Source organism: Typopeltis vanoorti, chromosome 12 (assembly GCF_054136105.1).
Source record: "Typopeltis vanoorti isolate ZY-2024b chromosome 12, IOZ_Tvanoo_1.0, whole genome shotgun sequence".
In the NCBI taxonomy this organism is placed as follows: domain Eukaryota; kingdom Metazoa; phylum Arthropoda; class Arachnida; order Uropygi; family Thelyphonidae; genus Typopeltis; species Typopeltis vanoorti.
The window spans coordinates 109,678,046-109,702,209 of record NC_143560.1 but is presented as its reverse complement, the minus strand read 5'-3'; the positions used below and the strand labels follow the sequence as shown (position 1 = coordinate 109,702,209).

Here is a 24,164-nt window from a genome sequence, read left to right as displayed (position 1 = left end):
CCCTCAACAAAACCTACGGCCCCAAGGGGGCCGCGGCCCACAGTTTGGGAAGCACTGTTGTAGATCACTCAGAATTTTTGGAGAGGTATCCCTTACACTTAAATATACCTCAGTTAAGGTCAAAACTTGTCTGAGTAGTGACCCTTCCCACAATGCATAGCATTATCCATAAGGATGTGTGCATTGCATTATGTAATGCTAAGGCAACTGATGTGAAGTCATTAGCTTCTAAATACAAGTAACTCACTTGTGAAGTGACTTCATGTGCAAACTTCGTTTGCCTACACTTGGATCAAGGATAAAACCGAGAATACAATTTCTTGGCATCTTTAATTTATTTTAAAACATTGATGTCTGCAAGGAACATGGCATCGTTTCACAAATACCCCCTAAAAGAAGCTGTAATTCTAATTCTTCTCCCCCCCCCCTCCACTCTAGAACAGATACTATGCCAAATGTATTACCATCCCATATATATTCATGACACTAAAGAAAAATTGATAAAAATCCTCAAAAGATCTTATAACCACTTAAAGACCATATAAAAAAATTTGGCATCCCTTATCCTCTCTTCCAGAGATCATCCCCAGATCCTAGACCTGCCTGGTATGTAGCTGTAAGCTGTTCTATTGCAGCCAACATACAGATTACTGAATACAAAGACTACGTTCATTTCAACCACTACAGCCACTCAGGACTTGCAGACCATACCTTAGACACCTGCCATAAGATACCATGGGAAAAGCCCATGTGACTCCACAGTAGCAAATTTAGATATGAATGACTTTTCTTAGAATCTGCCTAGACCTTAAGGAACTACCAGACACAAACTACTAGATATTAAATGGATAAGATTGAAATAAAAAGCCTTTTGGCTTTTTATTTTAATTAGACACAAACTACCTCAAATCTGGGAAGCACTCATCCTTTGACTTCAGCCCAACAGCCAAGACCACCTTTCCCAACCCACTAGGAGACACTGTTAAGGACTTTAGACGTACTGTTGTTGTTGTTGCTGTTGCTCTGCTTTGGCAATAGTTACCTTATGTAGTGCCTGTGTGCACATATTCATTTGTTCTTTATTTCCTGGTGATGGCATTTTGACTATCCCGAAATATTGGGAATATTAATTAAAAGTTATTCTAATTAATACAGAGTGTATGTTGTAACTTCTTAAAGTAATAACATTATGAATAACCAACATATATGCCTTGCTGTCAGAATTAAGTGCTGCTCATGGGATAACAAAGATGACATGCCACAGCATTCACTGTAATTGAGATAATATTCTACTTAGTTGTAACTTTGTCTTACAAATCGAAATGTGTGGTTTATCTCATTATTACAGTACCATCTAAGCTACAATCAATATACACAATTTCATATAGGTTACTTCTTTTCATTTTAGACTTTAATTTTAATAACATCTAATAACATACTATGATATTGTCATTATGCATTATGCCTGGTGACACAATCTTGGATGACACAGTAATGTATGATTCAATGGATAAAAATATGTTGTTTTGAAGAATTATTTCAGAACTCCTAACTGAAATGTGTATTGTTATTGTGTAACTCTTAAGCATGATATTAAAAAATAGATCCATTATGAACAAATATCGTGTGAAATACAGACGTTACCCAACTTCCTGAGCAGCTCACACAGGTAGGGTGTGACCCGACTTCTTAGAAGGTGATTCATACAGTAGCTCTTTTTATTGATCAAAAACACTCATTATCCCACTCCACCGGTTGTAATTTCTTTTTATCTAAACTTATCAATTAGTCTTGTAAAAACTGAAATCTTTTTCTCCCTCTCCCCTTCAGCTTTTTAGTAGTATTTTCATATTCAAGTAGCCATCCTTTTAACTTAAGAAAAAGAAACATGCAAAAAGAAAAGAAAACTATAAGTATGAAATATTTTTGTTTTTGCAACATTTAAGCCACCCTTCATGTTACTGTTTACTACTTTACTACTTCAGTCAGTATTATTCATCCACTTATATTAAATATCCTGATACATTTATTTTGTTAGAGATATAGCTGCAAGGAATGTTTTGGTGTCTGCTCAAGACTGTGTGAAATTAGGCGATTTTGGTTTATCTCGTTGGGTTGAAGACCAATCTTATTATAAAGCTTCCAAAGGCAAGTTACCTATCAAATGGATGGCTCCAGAATCGATCAATTTTCGAAGATTTACCACTGCCAGTGATGCTTGGATGTTTGGTAAGTTCAGAAAATTAAATTTTATGATTTCTATGCTAGCAGTTCTATCAACTATTCTTCTGTTTTTATTGGTACAGGGCATTGCAGGAAGCCTAGTCTAGCTGTCATTTCTCTCATCATATCTTCTGTTAATTTAATATTAGTTCATCCATCCTTATCTCTAAAAATGAATTCACTACTGCTCATTGTACAAAAAAAAATCATCTTATTGCTTTCCATACTTTTAGTCATCTTTCAGAGACAACCAGTTTTATCTGTACTTATCCAATAAGCTCTAACATTCTATAACATTGTTGACTGATTTAGTTACTTGCCTCGTGTTTATTTATTTATTTTTATCACAATGAGAAAAATAATTAATTTTTCTCTATCACGTCAGGTTTTTCCTCTATGGCATTTTCTTTTTGCTAATTTGTAAGTTTTTGATAGTTTTAAGGAGACAGTACTATTTAGAGGATCAAAAAAATCGATTTTTTAATATTATTTTCTGAAAGTATGTACTTTTAAAATCTGTTCCTAACTTTTTATCAAGAAATTCTATCACTTTTTTGTTTCCAAGAAAATTATTCGCAACCATCGTAAATGAAGTCCAGGCCTCTTTCTCAATTTCTTTCATAGAGTTGATGAAATTTGGATCTCTCATTAAAGTTCTAATTTGCGGTCCATCAAATACACCGGCTTTAATTTTTTCATAACTAAGTTGTGGAAATTTTTCACATATGTATTGGAAACAGTCACCTTATAAATCTAAAGCTTTAACATACTGCTTCATAAGACCTAGTTTGTGTAGAGGTGGAAAAATGATTTTTTTCTCTGTCGATTAAAGTTTGATTTATAACATTCTGTTCTCCAACATTTAAGGATATTCTAAGAGGCCAATGATTCTGACTCCAGTGTTGGTTTCTAGCTCGACTATCCCAGAAGCATAGAAAACACAGAAACTTTGTATATCCTCTTTGAAAGCCAAGTAAAAAGTTCACCATTTTAAGATCCACACAGATGATCCAGTTATGGTCTCTATATTTTAATAACTTCGGAACCTTTTTAATGTCCTCATATGTTTCCTTTAAGTGGACTGAATAGCCAATAGGAATTGAACCATATACATTCCCATTGTGTAGTAAGACAAACTTGAGACTTCTGCTTGAACTGTCGATAAATAAACACCACTCATTTGGATGATATTGTACAACACTCATTTCAGTTAGTAAACCTGACACACTGTTACAGTAAACAAACCCACACTCATGTTTAAAATATTGTACAAGATTACTTTCCCTGCTACGATAAAAAGTTATCTTCGTATCTTGCTCCAGTAAGTTTTTTTTTTTTTTTTTTCATTTAATCTTGAAGCTGACAATTCCGATGATTCCTTTGATAGACCCAAATCTCTTACTAAGTCATTCGATTCCGCTTGAGTAAAACGTTGCAGTCCAGAACTAGAAATTAAATTTTCATTGTCTAAATCACATCCGGGTCTTGCTCCTCAAGAACATCTGGCATATCCCGATCATGCTCGTTCTCAAGTAAAGGAAAGTCCTTTATAAATTGGCATGGCTATTTCATTGGAATGAGCAACTGGCCAAATTGCTGAGTCAAGATTTGGATACACAATTTTTTTCTTATTCTTCTTATTATAACCAGAAGTCTGAACTAAACAAAAATAGTAATCATCTACGTGATTTTTCGGTTCACGCCAAATCATTGGATTGCCAAAAGCTAATTTTTGGCGTTTTCCCTTGCTCCACTGTCGTAAATTTTCTACACATGACTTGCACTTGCACACTTTATTTGGAGCCCATGAATTGTCCTGATCTGCAAGTTTTACGTCAAAGTATGCAAAGTACACTTTCTTAACGAAATCAGTGATATTTGTCCTTTGACTGGGAATAGTAAAGCTGCCACAAATGTAGCAGAAGGAATCTACGCTATTGACACATTTTCGGGTAGTAGACATGATGTATTTTCTTCACTGCCGACTAACATGCAATTAACAAGACAAAAAAAAACAGAGACTTTATTGAAACGTTATAAGCGCTCATCATACTTTCACGATCGATTAACAATTGACCGATTTCGATCATTCTTTGCCCACTATGACGCATATAGCATTCATTTGTTTTAGGCAGTTGTCATCGCCTACTTTTCATCACCTAAATGTATTAGGTCGGTTATCGGCCTCTCTTGCATTCAAAGCGCCAGTACGTGCCATTGCAGGTTCTTACGTATTTATTCGTTTACTAACAAGCGAGAGTAGTGAGCGCTCCGATTCTGATCTGCGCACCGCTTTGAATAATAGGCTATATCTTCGGGGATTTTTCGAATTTCTTGATAAAAAGTTAGGAACAGATTTTTAAAAGTACATACTTTGAGAAAATAATATTAAAAAATCGATTTTTTTGATCCTCTAAATAGTACTGCCTCCTTAAAACTATCAAAAACTTACAAATTAGCAAAAAGAAAATGCCATAGAGGAAAAACCTGACGTGATAGAGAAAAATGAGTTTGATATTTGAAATCAGTGCACCCAAATTAGTAAAAAAACAAGTGTCAGATCATAATCAGCAGAAAAAAAAAATTTTTTTTGTTGGCCAGTGTAATCGCCATTGCTTGTGTGCAATGGCGATTACACTGTGTGCAGCATTTAACGAAGACTGTTCCCAACCCATATCTCACCGAATTATATACGGAATTAAAGATGATTGGTTTAGCTTTTGACAGGATATTGCATGGAAGACTGTTGTATAAATTGAAGAATATGGGAGTAGATTTTAAAGTATTAGCATAGATTAGCTGACTGACAGATATCAAAAAGTGTATATGGTGGATGTGATTCTGCTAGATTGACTAGTGGTATATCACAGGGATCAGTCCTTGGTCCATTAAGTGTTCAGTCTTTACATTGGTAAGGATTTGACAGGCAACATATAGCTTTTTTACTGATGATGATGCAAAGATAAGCAATTTAATGAGGAATGCAACTACCATGCAGTACTTGCAGAATGATTTGAATAAGCTGGGAAAATGGCTCATTGTTAGTAAATGTAAAGTTATGCACTTTGGTGTAATAAGTTATCTGATGTCATATTATATTGGTGTGATTATACTAGAAGAAACTAATCAGGCCAGAGATGTTGGAGTTAGCATAGATAGGAAGTTGAAGTTCATATAGAAAAAACTGCAATGGAGAGAGAGAGAGAGAGAGAGCAAATAGTGTGAAGGATATCAGGATTTTGTGGACTGCAGACACTAGTAAACAGGAAAGATGGTAGTGATATGATTGAGACTTACAAACTTCTGAAAAAGGTTATACAGGTTGCCACTGGGTATAATTTTTCATTTTATGGAGAGTGTAGAGAGGAACTAGAGGATATCTGTGGAAGTTGAGAATGAATGCAGTTAAGAAGGGAATGATAGCTAGATTTATCTATCATGGACCGAGATCTAGGTAAATGGATTCAGTCACAAGTGTCTTAAAGGACCGAAATGTTAGATACATAATAATTAGTAATAATTTCCAATCTGAAAATTATTAAAGTTTCTCAACTTTGATTAGTTTTAAAATTTTCTTACACAAGTCTTTTTGATAAGATATTCGATTTTATCCTACTCAAAACTAAATGGTAATCACGTCTGATTTCAAAACCTCTGTATACTCTTATGTCCTGAACCAGCATGAAGATATCACTATCAACAATAATATAGTCAATAAGACTTTCCTTATTTCTTACATCTTCTCTTCATGTGAATTCGTGGATATCTTTATGTTGGAACATAGTGTTAGTTATAACTACTCTGTGTCCTGAACAGTAAGTAGAAGTGGAAGAAATCCAGCAAGTTCTTATCACTATTATTATTATTAGCTTTGCACTTTCATCAAATTTTCCCAAATCATTTCATGCTCTGTTGTTTAGATCTCTAGCAAAAGATCAACTTTTTTCTTTGAGTCAGCTGCATTCTCTAATGCCTTGAAAATCTCTTCTATTTCTTTATTAGTAGAATCTTCTGTTGGTCTGTAGGCTGAATATGTCTCAAAGGATCAAAGCTGGATAAGTGAGAGGAGATCTCCACATTGTCTTTTAAGAAATGTTGAGAACAGACCAAGGCATTTCTGACTTAATGTCCTCTCCTTCTCGTGGTGCATCCGATTAGTAGATATCTACCTGGATACTGCAACTGCACAAATAAGTATAGGTTATAATTTTAAGATTTAGCCGACCAAATTGTATTCTTATTAGTTTGAGCCAAAATAATGTGATGGTACAACATACTAGAGTTTCATGCTGGATGGGGCATCACCCAGATAAACAAAGCCCTTATTGTTTTTGTCAGGGAACCAAGGTGGATAGCAAAAAGTCAGCTATTGGAACAAATTCCAACCTAACATCCCCAGAGCTCGAGATTGGCACCATACCAGTAACCATCAACAGAAAAGAAATGGAACTAGCAAAAGAATTGGATGAGTACAGATTGATATAATAGTTTTTACTGAAACAAAGAAGACAAAAACAGATAAGGATTTTCTGAGCAACAAATACATGATATTATCTATATAATCTTGGTTTCTTTTTAGCAAGTACCTTTGCATCTCTTTCAAATCACTGGAAGCAGAGAAAATTGGGGAATTTCTCTGTAGGAGAGTAGATTTCAAGATTAGAATAAAGGAAAACAAGTAGCTCTGAACAGGTTGAGTTAGGAAATTAGTAGAGAACAACATAAAGATTAAGCCAGAAATGATAAAAAAAGAGGTGATTTTGTGTAGGTCACAAAACACACATCCCCTTTTACTAAAAAAACAATGTGATAATTCATTGTATGATACAATGTCAGTTTCTACATGAGAATTGAGTGACAAATTCTCCTCACCTTAAAGTTGGAGTAAAATTGTGATAAATAGTACATTGAGAAGCTAAGATGGTTGATTGATAAGGATGTTGATAGTTAAATTTCTTTAGAGAAGAGTATTTGGGAATTTGAGGATTGAAGATAAAGTTGGAACTTGGTAGGGTCAGAATTTAAGACATATATATGACAAGTATACATGTTGTTAAAAAGCCATTTAATTTTGCAGTGTTTGAGGGAATTTTTTTTAGATTTCTTGTTAGTTCATTTTTATTAGTTTATATAAGCAAGAAATATGTATGTTTCTCATTTTGGAAATTATTACCTGACGATTGAGAAGATTATATTGTATTAAATAGGAACTTTAGTACTCTCTTTTAAGATAAGCCTTATAAACTCAAGGAATTATACAAACTCCATACAGAGCAGGCTTTTGCAAACATATCTTAACATGGGGTTTGAACCTGCAGCTTTTGTAGTAAGAAGGCAGTAGCTTTTGTCAGCTTTACCAGGCAGGCTGTTCAAACAACAGGAAAAGATGATCAGGTTATGTCTAAATGTGACATCAGCTGTTTTTCTTTGTTCTCTTCTCCCCATACTACCTCTCAAATTATATCCTTACAGACCAGATGTCACTAAATTATTCATTAATTGATGCAAAGCTGATCATTACAATTATGTTCAGTAGGAGCCATTTCACTAGCCCTCACTCATCGTGCATAATAGTGAGAGAGAGGGAGAAATTGTGTCCATGAAAAGGGAAACAGAGAAAATAAGCATTGAATCCTCTTCTTCTGTCCAGGCATAGTGGTGCTACACATCATTGAAAAATTATCTATAATTTACAAAGGCTAGCTGTTATTTCTTCAACTAAGCTGTCTTTTTACGCACAAATAGCAGTTTTAGGTGGCTTCCACCCACAAAAGGTTGTTGTGTAAACCTATAGTACAATCATCTCTTGAGTTGGCTAAGAATTTTTTTTCCCTGTCTATTTTATTAATTTATATATATCTTCTGTACTTTTATTTTTATTTTTTACATGGAAACTGCTCTAGACTAAACATGAAACTTTTTCAGGCCTTCAGTAGGTGGGATGGTAGTGTCTTACACTGGGCTATGAAAATTATCTCCAACTTAAAGACAATTGCAAACATTGATGACCATTGATGCAGGATTTGAATCCATATCCTGTTGGTTGGAGAGTAGATATGGTCATCATGCCAGCAGTTACCTATTTTTTTTTTTTTTCCACCAAAATCTCATTGGTATAAAAACACAGGTCATATTAATGAGAAGGTCAATAAACTAAAGATGTATATTAGGGGTACTGTTCACTGATTTCAATGGGTGTCTCACAGAGATTGTTTAACAACTCCTTATCTAAGGAAAGAGAACAGATTGTTCCCTTTATATAAGAAAAACTCACTTTTTGTTCACCTGTTAGTCAACTAAATTTATTCTTTCAGTGTTATCATTAATTGGCATTTCTTTCTGCAGATGAAGATTCTAGTACATGCTTAGTGATGTCCAGTCTATTCTTGAGTATTTTGCTTTCATGCTTTTTTTATTTTCAGTGAGTTGTTTCCAAAATGGATTATTTCATTTCTTGACATTTATATTTTGGTTATTGATTTTGTGTGATGGTATTAAGTTAGTTAAAATCACCTTAGCTACATCCATAACATTAATAATCTTATGTAGATTTTACATAAGATTTTTAATTTTATTGTTTTACCTCCTATTTGTGACCCAAACTGAGAGTTCATCCAGTACCTCTTACAATTAAATAATTAGATATAAATATTTGTAAATAATTTTGTTGTTAATTGTTTCAAAACACACATCTCTTTTTACTAAAAAAATGTGATAATTCATTCTGTGGCACACTGTCAGGATAGCTAATTCAAGCCACTCAGTATTATTCTGTTCCTTCAATATCAGGATTGGCATTAGCCAATTCCAGGTCAGCAAGCTACAAAGTAAGTTTTCATGGCATTTAGGCAAAGAACAAGTAGAATTATTAAAGAAATTACCTAGAAAAAGTGGGTATAATAATTTAATTTAAATTTGTTTTTCATTGTAATTATATATGACAACATTTTTATCATTCACATGAATTAGAGCTTTAGCCAAAGTTCAGACATTCTTTATTCAGACATGCTGATCCAATCACTTTCATAGTGATTGGATCAGCATGTCTGAATAAAGATAATCACCTTTATATAATAAAACTATTCTCTTTCATATTGTTCTGTTTTTAATTTTCAATTTACAATGTAAGATTTCATTTCAGGTGTTTGCATGTGGGAAATTTTGATGATGGGAGTAAAACCATTTCAAGGTGTAAAAAATAATGATGTTATAGGAAGGATAGAAAATGGAGAAAGACTTCCTCTCCCATCTAATTGTCCTCCTCGACTATATAGTCTTATGTCTCAGTGCTGGTCTTATGAACCTTCGAAAAGACCTAGTTTTAAAGAGATTAAATATGTATTAAGGTATTTATAAAAAATTTGCATGTTTTTTTTTTACAATCATTAAGGTATAATTATTCATTAAAATTGTTTTAAAATTGTTAAGTACAAAATCACTAAGCTATAAAATGATTGAAATATAAAATCATTAAGGCATGAGAAATAGGGAGTTCTTGCAGGTCACAACAAAAAGGCAGAAGGAATTGTAGTAAAAATATTATAGCCTGTATCTATTTTATTGAATCAATACATTTATGTTTGTCAGTTGCAAATACAAAAATCTTTTTTGTGTATATGAGATATATGTCCTTCTCTCCAAGGCCCAAAGAGCCTTGGAGAGAAGAATTCACCAAATAACAAAAAAGGGATAGAATAAGAAATACTAGAATTAGAGAGATGACTGGTGGGAGATATGGTGAAGTGCTGTAAATGGAGATGGACTGACAATATTAGTAGGCTGTCAGATGAAAGATTGATAAAATTAAACACTGTGTGGATACCAAGAGAAGGAAAAGGTTGGCAAGGAACAAGATGGAGGGATGATCTCCACAAGTTTGATATGAGATGGTGGACATTGGCTAAAAATGGAATTAGAAATTTAAGGGGAGGCCTATATCCTGCAGTGGATGGAAAGAGCCCAACCCTCCGAGTTCCAGGCTGGTAAGCCGGAGACAAAAAAGTGACATAAAAAACATTTCAAATTTCGACTTATATAGAGTAGATATATATATATATATATATATATATATATATATACAGGGTGTTCGGGATAAATTTGACAGTTTCGTAAGGAAAAAGAAAATCTTCTTTGTATCTATTAAATTTAATGAATTGACAAAAAAACATTACAGGCAGAGTTAATTACAATACTATCAACAAGATTTACTCAAAATAACCACCATTAGCATCGATCACAGCTTCAATTCTGCTTCGGAACCTCGAACAAGCTGATGCTACAGTCTCCCTGGGAAGGGCCGCAAAAACTGTTTTAATTTTATCCATTAACTGGGCTTTTGTATTACTGGAAGTGCGATTGGTGTCTTTTTCAACTGCGCCCCATACAAAATAATCCATGGGGTTAAGGTCTGGGGAGTTTGGAGGCCAAACATTTGGACTGGTGAAGTCGTAGAAATTTTCAGACAACCATTTTTGACTTTTCCCAGAGGTGTGGCAAGGGGCCGAATCCTGCTGCCATACATACGGCCTACCATTGGCTACCCTTGTTATCCAGGGCTTGACTACAGTTAGCAACTCCACGAACAAAGCCCGAATTCCAATGCCAGGGTTCTTCAACACCTGTTCCTGCAGATTTGCGAGGAATTCTGCTGTACGAACGCAATCAGATCGTCTGCTAGGGATCTTTCTTCTTGCTACATCCTCGTAGTCACCATTGCAAGTCTCTAGTTCATGCCTGATTGTTTTTACTGTATTCAGGGAGCATTGGGCAGCAGTCGTAATATCCTTATTTTGATGGCAGGCACGAATCATCATGATACAAGTTATTCTCTTCCATGATTCAGGTGGGTTCCAGCTATCCATCCTTTCTGACATCTTGTATATGAATGAAGAAGGGTCCAAACTTTTAAATGAAGAGAAGTGTGTGTTAATACATGTAACTTACGGAAAAATATAATTAATTATAAATATGTCAAATTTATCCCGAACACCCTGTATATATATATGGAAGAATTTTTAAGTGATTCTTCTGTTTCAAAAATGACAAATATCTGATGCAAGGGAAGACCAGCTGGATTTTTTTTTCTTTTATATATTAACCCAGCACTCTATAAGTTGTAGAACCTATGGTGCAGGAACTTTTTTTTTGTTGAAAATCTGGAGTTGTATTTAATAGGGAATAGATGCTTTATTAGAATGTCTGTTCCTAAAATTAGAAGCAAATAGAATGAAAGAGGAAGAAGTTTGATTTCGTAGCTGGACTGGTGGATATTAGTTCAGTAGAGCATCTTCTGTTGGAAAGGCATCAAGCAAGAGGCTGTCTGAAATAGTGTATTCAAGATTAAAGTACTGGTTTGAGCTCATGAATGGAATAAAGACAGCTGACATAATAATTTATGTGATGAAGTTTCTTGCAAGGATGGAAAAAAATTGGAACTTCACAGTGGGCTCAAGAAGTTCTAGAAGTAGTCCAAGAAAAGAAGAAATTGTATTGAAAGTTCCTGGCAAGTAAATTAACATTCACTATTAGACAATACAGAGATGATGTAAAAAAAGTGAAGTAGTGTTGGTGTGTGAAATTAGCTGAGCTAAAAACATGAGAAGGCTGGAAAACAGATTGGCCATCATTAAAGTTTTAAAATATTCTATTGGGGGGTGGGGACTTAGAAATGGAGTAAAGAGTACTGCAGGTATCATAGGTCATAATAAATGATAAAAAAAAAAACTAAGAATAAGGATATTCTAGATGTCTAGAATATTTTTTTGAAAAATTATTACATTATATAAGCAGCAACTGAACAGCAGCAGAAATTATCCAGCAGGAGGAATATATAGTTAAGTATATTTCAGTATTGAGGTTGAAAAGGTTATCAGAAATGCAGAAAGACAATTATGGTTGATGGTATTCAACTAGAGATGTTTACATAAAAAAGGTATAAATATTTTACAGTGGATATACTGCATAATTCAAATGCTTAGTCAGAAGGTTGAATTCTAGATAATTGGAATAGAGCTATCATAATACCCATTTATAAAAAAAGGAAATAAAATCTGAATGTAAGAATTGGAATTTTCATATTGAGTGTTCTAGGTAAGCTTTTATGAAATTACACTTGAAAAAATAAGAAAAGACTAAGAAAAATTATACACAAACTTGGAGAAGAACAATCTGAGTTCAGGCTAAACAGGAGTTGTACAGATCAGATATTTACTTTTAAAAAAAATAGTCAAGAATAAAACAAGGATCTGAGTTTTCAAAATGTAGAGAAAGCATATGATAACATACTAAGAGAAAAGTTATTATTATTATTATTATTGTTCTGGGCAACTCCAAGGAGTCGACAGACTCATCGAGGGAGGCCCTAACATCATGTCAAGAACAACTATTCGACATTCACACAGTATCTATCATACCTTGCCTTGAACTCATTCATGGTCGTAGCACCTACAACAGACTCTGGAAGCTTATTCCACTCATTCACTACTCTCCAAGTAAAAAACCTAGCTCTAACACCCTTGTCAACCACGCTCTTGCCCAGCTTCCATTCATGGCCCCTAGTCCTCCCACCACCAGTCATATTTTCAAAAATATCTTCTGGATCAATCTTATAGAAACCCTTCAGTAATTTGAATGTCTCAATCATATCACCCCTCCTTCGCCTATCGTCCAATCTCTGCAACCCACAAATCTTCAACCTATTCTCATACGGTTCATTCCACAGACCTGCTTTAATCTTGGTCACTCGTCTCTGGATCCTCTCCACTTCCTCCCCATCACGAAGAGGCCCTGGTGCCCATAACTGGGCACTGTAGTCCAGATGGGGTCTTATCAAGGCTCGATACAGAGGAACAACAACTTGTTTGTCTCTGCATGTTAAAGTATTTTTCAGAAGCCAAGTGATTTGGTGAGCTGTTTTAGTCACTTTTGCAATGTGTCCCCTAAACTTCAATTCCCTATCCACCAACACTCCCAAATCCCTGGCCTCATCAATCTCCTAGAGTACGGTTCCACCAATGCGATATACTGCTGCTATTCTTTTCACCCCAAAGTGCATAACCTTACACTTTGCCACATTAAATTGACATCCATTTTTCCTAGCCCAGTCCTCCAAACTATCCAAATCATCCTATAAAATTTTGACATCCTGTGCACTCATAATTGCTCTACCCAACTTTGCATCATCAGCAAACAAGTGAACACTTCCTCTCAAATCCTTTCCTATATCATTGATGAACAAATTGAAAAGCAGTGGTCCAAGAACAGAGCCCTGTGGCAAGTTGTTCAATTTGCTACAGTTACATGGTATAAATGGGACATTATACATAGGAGCAGTATCTGTTTCCCAACCACTTTCGTAAATGTTCATAAGCACCCCTTTTGTTGCCAGAACTGCCACCACTCAGCACATCGTCGACTCTGTAAGAGTTTTGAGTAATGTAGATATTATGCTGTTCTGCATTGTCAGTATTGCTTCCCCACTAATGTTTGGAGTGGAAGATTCAAATACCAGATCTCTCAATATACATAGTTGCAGACATGTTCTAATTTGGTGCGAGAACATAACACCTGAACGTGAAGCCATTGTTGTGTTCAACAAACCACTCTCATATGATACCAGCAGTGTGGCACAGCACCTTTTCTTACTGGAACAAACCTGTGCAATCTGGGAACACAGTCATCCTGAAAGGATATACCTGATTGGGCACAATGGATAGGCGCATTGTATTATTCATAACACTGTCCATGAGTATCATGGCACTAAAGATTCCCAGGAGAAAAAGTATCTTCTATGCTATAATGCTACCATCTCCTGCCTGTTTCTAATGGATCATGCATCACATTGATTCCTCCTCCCACCCAGATTTTTATCTAATCCTTTAGTTGTTATACGCACTATATGGCTGGAAATAAGATTCATCTGAATAGTCAAGTTTTTTCCCTCTCTTCAGTGGTTCAGTGATGTCTCTCAGGTGCAAACTATAGACATCATCATCAGGCCTAAGCATGTAACTGACTAGAGACCTATATGGAGGTAGGGATGTTGAATGGTAGTCTGTGAAACCATCATTCATATCCCAGTTAAATTCTATGGTCAGCCATTCCACAGTTTTTCATCTGTGGAATGGCTGACCATATTGAAACAGTGCCCATGAAAATGCCTATAGATGAAAAGATACAGCCAAAACACTGTCTCCTGTGTGTGAGATGATGGTTGTACTGAGTCAATAAGAAAGGGATCATGTGTGTGTGTCAAATTGCTCTCCACTTGACAGCATCATAAATTTTGGGAGAATTTTCAGTGCACCACCCCAAGCATGTGAATAGTATCTTAAGGATGGGTGAAAAGTAGCATCTTAAGAAGAAAAGAATGCCAAGAGGCATTCTTTTCTTCTTTAGAGGCTGAGGATATTTATGCCAGGAAAGGCTGCATTAGAGGATGATACGGAGATCAGTGTTTAAAGCACCGGTCTTAGAACATCTTGAATGTTGGGGTGTTTGTGTTCTGCATGGTCTGTTGAATGAGCAGGACAAATGTGCTGCTATCAGCAAAACTGTATACCACATTTAGAGAATATAATTTATGCAAGGAAAAAAGAAGATTGGCAGTTGAATAGAAGAACCTGAGGCTCTTCTGCATTAGTGGAGAATCATGAAGTTAGTAAATTCCTCTCCATGACACACAGTGAAGATTGTCAACATGATCACATTCTCTGAAAATGTGAAAAATAATAGCACACATTTCTTCAAATTCTTCCATGGTGCATTGGAAAGATTTGCCCAAGTGGATGATGTAAACTAGGTGATCTGATGTTGATCTGGAGTTCTGTAATCCATACTGGTGATCATTGATTGATTAGTAGATCTCTAGATAGTGCAGAAGTTGACTCTTAATTACTATCTCTGTTATTTTGGAGAGGACTGAGGTAGGAATAGTCAATCAGTAGTTTGAGGCATCCATGTACTAAGTGCCAGTTGAGTGGAAAAAATTGTATAGATGATGTAAGGGCATTAGTTCTAGAGCACAACTTTCGAGTAAATTGGAGGAGATATCATCAGGACCAAAAGTCTTTTTTGGTATCTAGGTTATTTAAAAGTCTTTGTCTCATTTGCTGAAAGACTACATGAGGCATTAGGTGCACTATTTCTGGTGTGGTAAGTGATTTGCCTTGGTCATTGCAGGAGTTGGAAGAGAAGAATGATAGCAGAGGTCATTTTTCTTTAGATGGTGTAACAGTGATGTCATTTGGATGAGAGAAAGAGAGAGATGGAAACAATCAAGCAGAAGCTACATCTGTTAACCCTTTCAAAGTTAAATTTGATGATTGTTGTTTTGCATTTGTTGTGTGCTTCATTGTGAGCTGAGTGTGAATGTGGTGTTCTTGAATTCCCTTAGTACACAATGGGGAATGAAGGTCTTCATGCCTGTGCGAATAATTTCTATAACTCATTCATAGCAGGTTTGGATCAAAAGAATGGAAGAGTAAAAGTTCCAGAGGTTGTCCCACTTGGTACTCTCATGTAGCACCAAAGAACATGGGATGGGGTGATTGAAGGGTTTGATGGAAGAGGAAACTTGCACATCATATTCTAAATTCCTGAGAGGAGAGGTGACCTCTTAGAAGAACAGAAAAGGCTGGTAGGTTTATTTCCATTAAATCATTGTAACAAATACTTCTGCATCTCTTCCAGCTTGATCACTGGAAATTGAAAAGGAAGACACTGGGAGTTGTAGACATTTGGGTTACCTGGGAAGATGACCTGTCAGTTTGGATAATTGAAGGAAGAGATCAGAGTGGGTTTCAAAAGTAGGAGAGCAAAAACTACAGCAGATGGATGTTACTGAATTGGTGACAAATAGACCTTAAGCCAGAGAAGGTCAGAAGGAGAAGATTCAAAATTTTTCATTTGCATCAAACAATATTAGATTTCACAATAGCAGATGCATGTGTTGGGAAAAGAATAATTTGGACAGTTAAACTGGACTGCAGTTTGGGTTCCTTTCAGTAGATTGTGTAACAATTCACATAAAAGTAATTTATCTTGGTAAGGTATGTTTATTGTGTTTTATATTTTTATGATTAAGATATTTTATTTATAATTTTTCTCGACATTAGTGTTTGAGAGAAGTTTTTCGAATTACATTGACACTGCCATTGTATTTGGTGTGGTTTAATTTAGGAATAATTGAAAAGACAGTGTAGGGACATGCAATGAGAGAAGATACACAGGAGGGAGTAGATCACTGTCTCTCATACAGAGCAGCCATTTTCCTTGCTATAAGGAGGCCTCCCACATGCTAATCCCCAGTCTACCTCTCCAGCCACAATATGACTTGAGTATGTGATAGCAGGATTATGACTAGCTGATTGAAAACCTTCCTGCTTGTTACTGTCAGGTTGGGCATGTGTGTTATCCGGAGGCTGGCCCACAAAACTGTTTTACTGCTTTACCATCTATATTATTAGCATTGTTCCTGTGGAGCTTTAGTCAGGACTTTTCAGTAATTTCTTATATTGTACAAGTTTGTTATAATGAGCTGACTGTATAAATTTTACATAGTAATATGAGTTATGTTGAAAGAAATTTAATACTTAGTTTATTATATTGTATACCATTTTTTGTCCAAATGTTTTTTTTTTTTTTTATTACTTTACTGTTGTGAAGTCCTGTGACTTATTGGAGGTTAAAATCTGTCTAAAACATAAGTAACCCGTGTAAGGGCCTTTTAGATGAAAGTGAGTTACCCAGGTTGGTATGTAGGTACCAGCATTTTTCTGTCTCACAAATTACACAATCCAGTCAGAAGAATGTGTGCACTTTTAACAGACATAATATTTTGGCTTCATAGCTTAAGTTGCTTTTGATGTAATTCTAATCATCATTCCAACCTAATGGGAAAGCAGTTGTACTCACACCATTCCACTCATTTAATTTACTTTTGTCTGTTAATTGTATATGATAATCACTTTACCTGTTTTGTAGAATGAGAAATATAAGTTTCTATTAGGAAAAACCTGTCACCCCTGTGCAAGCTAACTGATTTTCATTCGAAAAAAGTCCTCCTTATAAATGCTTCTGATGTCATTGGTACTTATTGTACAATAATGCGCAGAATATAATTACTTTACATAGGAACTAGAACACTGATTGTAAAGTTACTATGTTATTGTAACTAACTTATTGTTACTAGCCTCTTAATATTTGAAGATTTCATTGTTGAACTCTCATTTGAGCATTTGTATCTGCAAAGGATCAAATGAACAGTTAAATGCTATCAAAATATTTTCCTTGTTGTTGCATGGTTTTTGGTTTTCATTGTTCTTATTGTTTCCTGTTGCATCTCTTTAGTAGTGGGAGCTTTGATTTTTATCATCATCATCATCATCAAATTCCTGACATGTAACCTGAAGGGGTGTACAGGATATGATAGCACTACATGAAAAATTTACATCTTTACTAACTTCCTATCTACAATTTTCCTCCAAATCAGTCTGTTATTTGTCAAGACTCCAACATTATCAGATCTTATATTTCTATCGTCTAAGGCACTTTGTACCGTATCAATCCACCTATATCTTGGTCTTCCTAAGGGTCAATGCTGTATAACTGAGAGGAGACCCCCACATAGCCTTTAAAGGAATGCAGAGAACCGACCAGGGCTTCTGACCTGATGTCCAATCCTCACCTTCTCGTGGTGCACCCTGTTGGGTATCTACCTGGATACTGAACGAATGAGGATGGGCTGGCAATTTGGGATTTAGCCGACCAAATTGTATTCTTATTGGCTTAAACCAATATAGAAAATGATGGTACAACATGGCTTTGATTTTTATGGTAAGCTTATATTTCACAAAATAAGTTAGAATAATATTGATGCGAAATTCTAAGAAAATCAATTGAATTGACTTCTATTTTTAACTTGCTCCTCTTAATTGTGTTTAAAGAATTAAGTTGTGTATGTTTGATCATACTTAGCTACATATATCATTGCAAGTGACTATTATAATTAAAATGTATGTTTCCAAATTCAGACATATCAGAATAATTTGGATTTGAAAACGTTATTGTGATAAGCTAAATCTATCATTAACCCAGGTATTTTCATTAAGTTGTACTGTAGTTTATAATCTTTCTTAATAAGTCTTGAATATTTATGTATGATCTGATGCTGTTTCTTTTCAGAGAAATTTTAGAAGACGAGAGAAATCAAGTAGCAGATACTCTTCGTCGTGAAAATAGGCGTGTTCAAGCAATGTCGTGGTGTAAGTCTTGTGCACAGTTCAATTGACTTTTCATTATCTCCTGAATTTTTTTTATTATTTATAAAGATTAAAAAGATCTTTATAAAGATTATAAAGAATAAGAGAAATTGGATGGTAGTTTGAAGGTGAAGATTTGTCACTTTTCTTAGGAATATCTTGTATATGGGCTAATATCCAGACTGAAGAATAGATATCAGTGGAATAAGAAAGTGTAACTAGGCAGCATAGAATGGGGGTCACCTCTGGAGCACAGACCTTTAAAATAATTGAAGGAATAGCATCAGGGCCTTTTGGTATCCAATTTGAGTAATTTTTCTAATCGTTTTTTGGCAAAAGGTCAAACATGGCATTGAGTGTTGAGTTTGGAATGGTTGAGAGACATTTACCATGATCAGGTATGCAAGAATTGGAGGAGATTCATTTAGCCAGGAGGTTGGCTTTTTTCTGTGGTTGATGATGCACATCCTGAAAGTAAGGTCTGTTCAGAATTTACCTCTAAATGAGATATGGGAGAGGGATTACACAGTCATGGTAGTATGGAATGACTCATTAGCTAGCTATTAGCTATCACATGATCATTTGTTGTCTTCTGCGAAGAAGTTATAATGAGAGCTGTGATAAAAAAAAAAATCCTGCCCATTGCAAGGTTCATGGTATGATGTGGTTTTTATTGGTAGAAAATAATAGTGCTGCAGAAATTCATGGATGACTGTGTAGGGTTTATAGGACTAGCATAATGAGTGACAGTAAGGTTAGGCAGTGGTGTCATTTGTTTAAAGAAGGATGCCACAGTGTTCATGATGATGATCATAGTGGGTGGCCAAGTGTAGTGACAGACAATTTGGTGGAAAGAGTGAACAACATGAAACTTCATGAGACTCGTCATTTCACAGTTATGGAACTTTCTTTTGAATTCTCAGAAGTTTCATGCTCAATCATTAATAAAATCGTGACAGGAAAACTAAGATATAAGAAATTGTGTGCCAAATGGGTCCCAAGAATGCTCACTAATTTGCATAAACAGCAATGAGAGGAATCAGCACAAAAATTTTTGGAGCATTATGAAAATGAAGGAGATGAATTTTTTTCTTGTATAATAGCTGGTGACGAAATGTGGATTTTGTACAGAAATGTTGAGTCAAAACAACAATCAATGCAGTGGCACTGTTCATCATCTCTGAAAGCAAAAAGATCGAAACAGGCATTATCAGTAAAAAAAAAAAAATATGACCAGCCTTATAGGACTAAAAAGGGATCTTGCTTGTCGATTTTCTTCAGTCAGGAACCACAGTTAATTCCAGTACATACTGGGAAATGCGCTGAAGAAACTCGGTGCAATTCAGAACAAAAGATGAGGAATTCTGTTGTCAGGGGTCATGCTTTTTGCATGACAATGGAGAGTTCACACTGCAGCTTGAACTGTCCAGCAAATTCAGAAGTTTGGGTTGGAACTTTTTGATCACCCATCCTACAGCCCTAACCTCCCACCCAGTGACTACCTCTTGTTCCTGCATATGAAGCATTTGCTCTCATTTCAGCAGTTTGCAGAAGATGATTAACTGAAGAACAGCATAACTCAGTGGTTGAATTCACTGCCAGCAGACTTTTTTTTTGATGCAGATACAAAGAAGCTGGTGCCATGATACTATAATTATAATGGTAACTATGTAGAATAATAAAGTATGGGTGTAGGTATTTTACCATATAATAAATCTTTCATTCTTCTCTACAAGTTGTTTTTTTAATTCTTGACCAGATCTTACTTTCTGAATGTGTCTCATACTACCTGGGTGTAATAGTGGAGGGCAGATGTTATGTCCAATAGCTTTGGCTGGAATCCAGAAGATATGGTTGTCGTTTGGGCAGGATGCAAGTTAGTGTGCTTTTAGTGTGGAGGTAAAGTTTTTGATGTGGTGATAATTTTCTTGCAGCTATTCTGGGCTTTGGTGTAAGCAGTATAGGAAGATGGTAATTTTGTATGCAAGCCAGTTGCGGTATGCCTTATTCTTTCTTTCTTTTTTTTTTTGTACAGTACTGATGCATAGGAGAACCAGGGTTTAGATACTGGACTGGCATTTAGGGTGGAGTAGGTATAAATGTTTCCATGCCAATAAGAATTATTTTGATGATTTGTTCTGCACATAGGTTTGATACAGATGGCTGAAAACTGTAATCTGACCTGGGAAATGTATGTAATAATTTCAGTACTTGTCATTCATAAGTTGCAAAGATTGCCCTATATGGTGTTCTTGTAATGCCATACAACATGGAGATGTGAGTGGTTTAGTATGTGTTGCTCCATGGAAGAAGAGATCTGCATTAGACTGTGGTCTGAGCTGCCTAAAGGACAGACAAGTGTATTTAGGTCACTAGTGAGGAAGAGATCCAGGGTGTTTGGGGAGTGGTTTGGTTTGTCTGGTGGGCATGCGAACAATTTATGTGAGATCATTTGTGATTGCAAATGTCTCGGCCTCTTCCTGCATTTGGAAGAAGATAGACAATATTACTCATCATCACTCCAATATTGTCATATCTGATTTCATGCTTCTAAGGCATTTCTGACTAAATCAATCCACCCAGACTTTGGTCTTTGTCCGAGTCTTTTTCCTGCCATCGAACAACTGTTTTGTTCTGGTGTTGTGGGTATTCAAGTTGCTGAGGATAATGACTTCACTGTTAGGAAAGTTGGGTGGAAGAAAATCATCATTTAGGGAAAGGTAATGGAAGAGTTCAGAGTGGTTGTTGGAGTGGGAGAGAGCAGTAGAGAGACAGCATATGGATTTGGTAGAATGTGGTAGAGTGATTTTTAGCCAAAGGAATTCAAAATTGGGAAATTCCAGGTTGGATGCCCTTTGGCATGGTATATCAGAGTACCATATGCACAACCCACCTCTGAGGCAAATTGAGCCAAAGAGGTTTAGTTCAAGTATCTTGTTATGATGTTACTATTCCAGAATGGTAATATGATACAACACTTTTTTATGATTGTATGTAATAATTTCAGTACTTGTCATTCATTAATAATATTTGCATTTTTGTAATAGTTTGCAAGATTATTTCTTTTCAGAAAATAAACTGCTTTTTTCCCCAAAAGTTTTAAATCATGTATGAATGATATTTGAACAATCTCTATCATCTCTTAAAATATTTTTATATTTAATATTCATGTTTTTTAACATGAATATTTTGTGATACTTATTTTTGACCTATAACATTAATAATCTAGTATAGTTTATCATCATCAGTTTTTTGATATGTATCCTCAAAGGATGTTCAGACTATTATGACAGCACTACATGATTAAGTTTACATTATTATTAATGTCCTATCCATAATTTTACTCCAAATTAGTCTATTACTCGTCATCATTCCAATATTGTCATATCTGATTTCATGCTTCTAAGGCATTTCTGACTAAATCAATCCATCCAGACCTTGGTCTTTGTCCGAGTCTTTTTTCCTGCCATCTTGGCATCAAACAACTGTTTTCTCATCTTTTTTCTCCCATCTTTAAAGGTACTTGTGGCATGATTATGATTATATATAATAAATTACACAATAACTACAATAATTAACTTTAATGAAATGAAAGTACAGATATTTTGTATTGAAAATAACGGTACATCATCAGTGTGTTGAAACAAGCAAATTAAAGGAACTGGATTACAAAGTATATACAGCAGTTGGTGGTTTACCATTTAAAAACTTGCCATGTGCTAGAAATGAGTATTAATAAATAATATTATTAAAAATATTATTATTGTTGTTATCGTGTAATTTATTATATATTTTTTCTCCTATTATGTTTAGGTGTCGATACCAGATTAGCCCATCTTACACATTCTTGGATGCAAACAATGTTGCGTTCCTTCCCAATATCTTCATTTTTAATAGGATTCTGCCATTGATGCCATCTATTCAATCTTCTAATTTTTCTCAGGACTCATATCTTTGGTCTCTAGTCTCTCATCAAATGTTTTTTTTTTTTTTTAACCTGATGTTCAGATCAATAACTTAAAACTTAAAACTGGTTTGAACACTGTCCTATATACTGAAAGTGTAGTGTTTTGGCTAATTTCTTTCTCTTATTCCATACAAATTGATTAATCTGACTCCCCACCATACTAGATTTGCTTATTCTGTTTTTTATTTCCATATATAATTCCCCATCTTCACTAAACACTGTGCCTAAATAGGTAAATTATTTTACTTGTTCTATAGGTTCTCATTAAGACTATAGTTGAAATTTTCTATGTTCCTGCCTCTCTCTTTCCCTCTCTCCCTCCCTTCCCCTAAATTTTGACCTTTTTTATTGCTGATTTTCATGCCAGATTTGTTACAGATGTTATTCGTTTAGTAAGTGTATCCTTGAGACTTGCACCGGATTTGTTTAGCAGCTTCATCTACATAAAGCAAAGGGCTAAGTTTGATATCTCCACTTCTAATATTAAGTGTGATGCCACTTTCTTTTATAATGCAATCCACATAATGATGAGTGAGAGTGGAGATAGTGTGCATCCTTTTCTTATACTGGATTTAACATCAAACCACCTTCCTTATTTCCTTCAATTCTGACTGCTGAGTTACAACTTAAATATGGATTATGTATTGCTTCTGCATCATGTCCCATTTACTTCATTTAATTGTATCATTTTGAAAAGCTTTTCTCTGAGTACCTTGACATATGTCTTTTCCAGATATACAAAACTTAAGTATAAATCCTATTTTTTATCTTCAGTTCTCATGTCATTTTTTCATCTTTGATTCCCAGATACTGCTGACTTACTGGCTAAGAAATTTCAGTATGCTTTATTCTTTTCTAGGCCTGCTTATTTATCTTCTTGTGTTCACCATGGTGTTCTTATTTTTCTAATTTTGCATTTTCCCATGTTATGTTCCCATGATTTCTCAATAATTTGTGATAAAGTGATCTGATCTTGACAGTGTCTATTTAACCTGAACACGGCCTTGTTGTTCAAGTTTCTGTTCCATAATTTTTCACAGTTTTTTCTCAAGTATGCTTGCATAAATCTTAAATAGAGCACTTAATAGAGAAATTGTTCTGTAATTCTCACATTCAACTCCCCCCCCCCCCCCCCCCGTTTGATATGTGAAAACTGGTAATTAGTTTACGGAATTAACAACGCATATAAAGTATATTAATTAAAGGTAACTTTAATGAATAACTTCTATATTTCAGCAACGTCACATTGCCATCTTCAGGAACATAAGGATATGGTATGTGCACGCAGGCACTAACACAAAGCAAATGAGGAAGAAAGCAAGAAACTAATATTGTTCCTAAAGTCCTAATGGTGCCCTCTTGCGGGCTAATTAGGTAGTCTTGGCAGTTGGGCTGAAGTTCTCATAATGTAAGTCTCCCAAATTTGGGGTAGTTTCATGCACCCAAATTTGTTGAGGTTAGGAACGTTTTTTAGAGCTGCTGAAGATTCTTTGAATAATCTTTCATATTTAAACTTGCTGCGATGAATTATTTTTGTTTTCTTCCAACGAATTTTATGGTGGGGATCTAAGGCATGGTCTGCCAGCCCAGAGTGGCTGTACTGGTGAAACCGGATGTAGTCTTGGTGTTCTGAAATCCTGATATTTGTTGTTCTGCCTGTTTGGCCAAAGTAGGACAATTTGCAGCTGCAAGGGACCTGGTATACACCAGGTAGG

General features: G+C 35.2%; 1 protein-coding gene across 1 annotated transcript in view; it reads left to right on the top strand.

Moving 5' to 3' along the window:
• Fak (protein tyrosine kinase 2 Fak) overlaps window positions 1-24,164 on the top strand; it is a 316,957-nt gene that overhangs the window by 188,607 nt on the left and 104,186 nt on the right. The window contains exons 18-20 of the mRNA XM_090402169.1: window positions 2,039-2,229; window positions 9,365-9,569; window positions 18,406-18,485. Of these exons, the coding sequence (XP_090258295.1) occupies window positions 2,039-2,229; window positions 9,365-9,569; window positions 18,406-18,485 (476 nt within the window). The remainder of the gene's footprint in view (window positions 1-2,038; window positions 2,230-9,364; window positions 9,570-18,405; window positions 18,486-24,164) is intronic.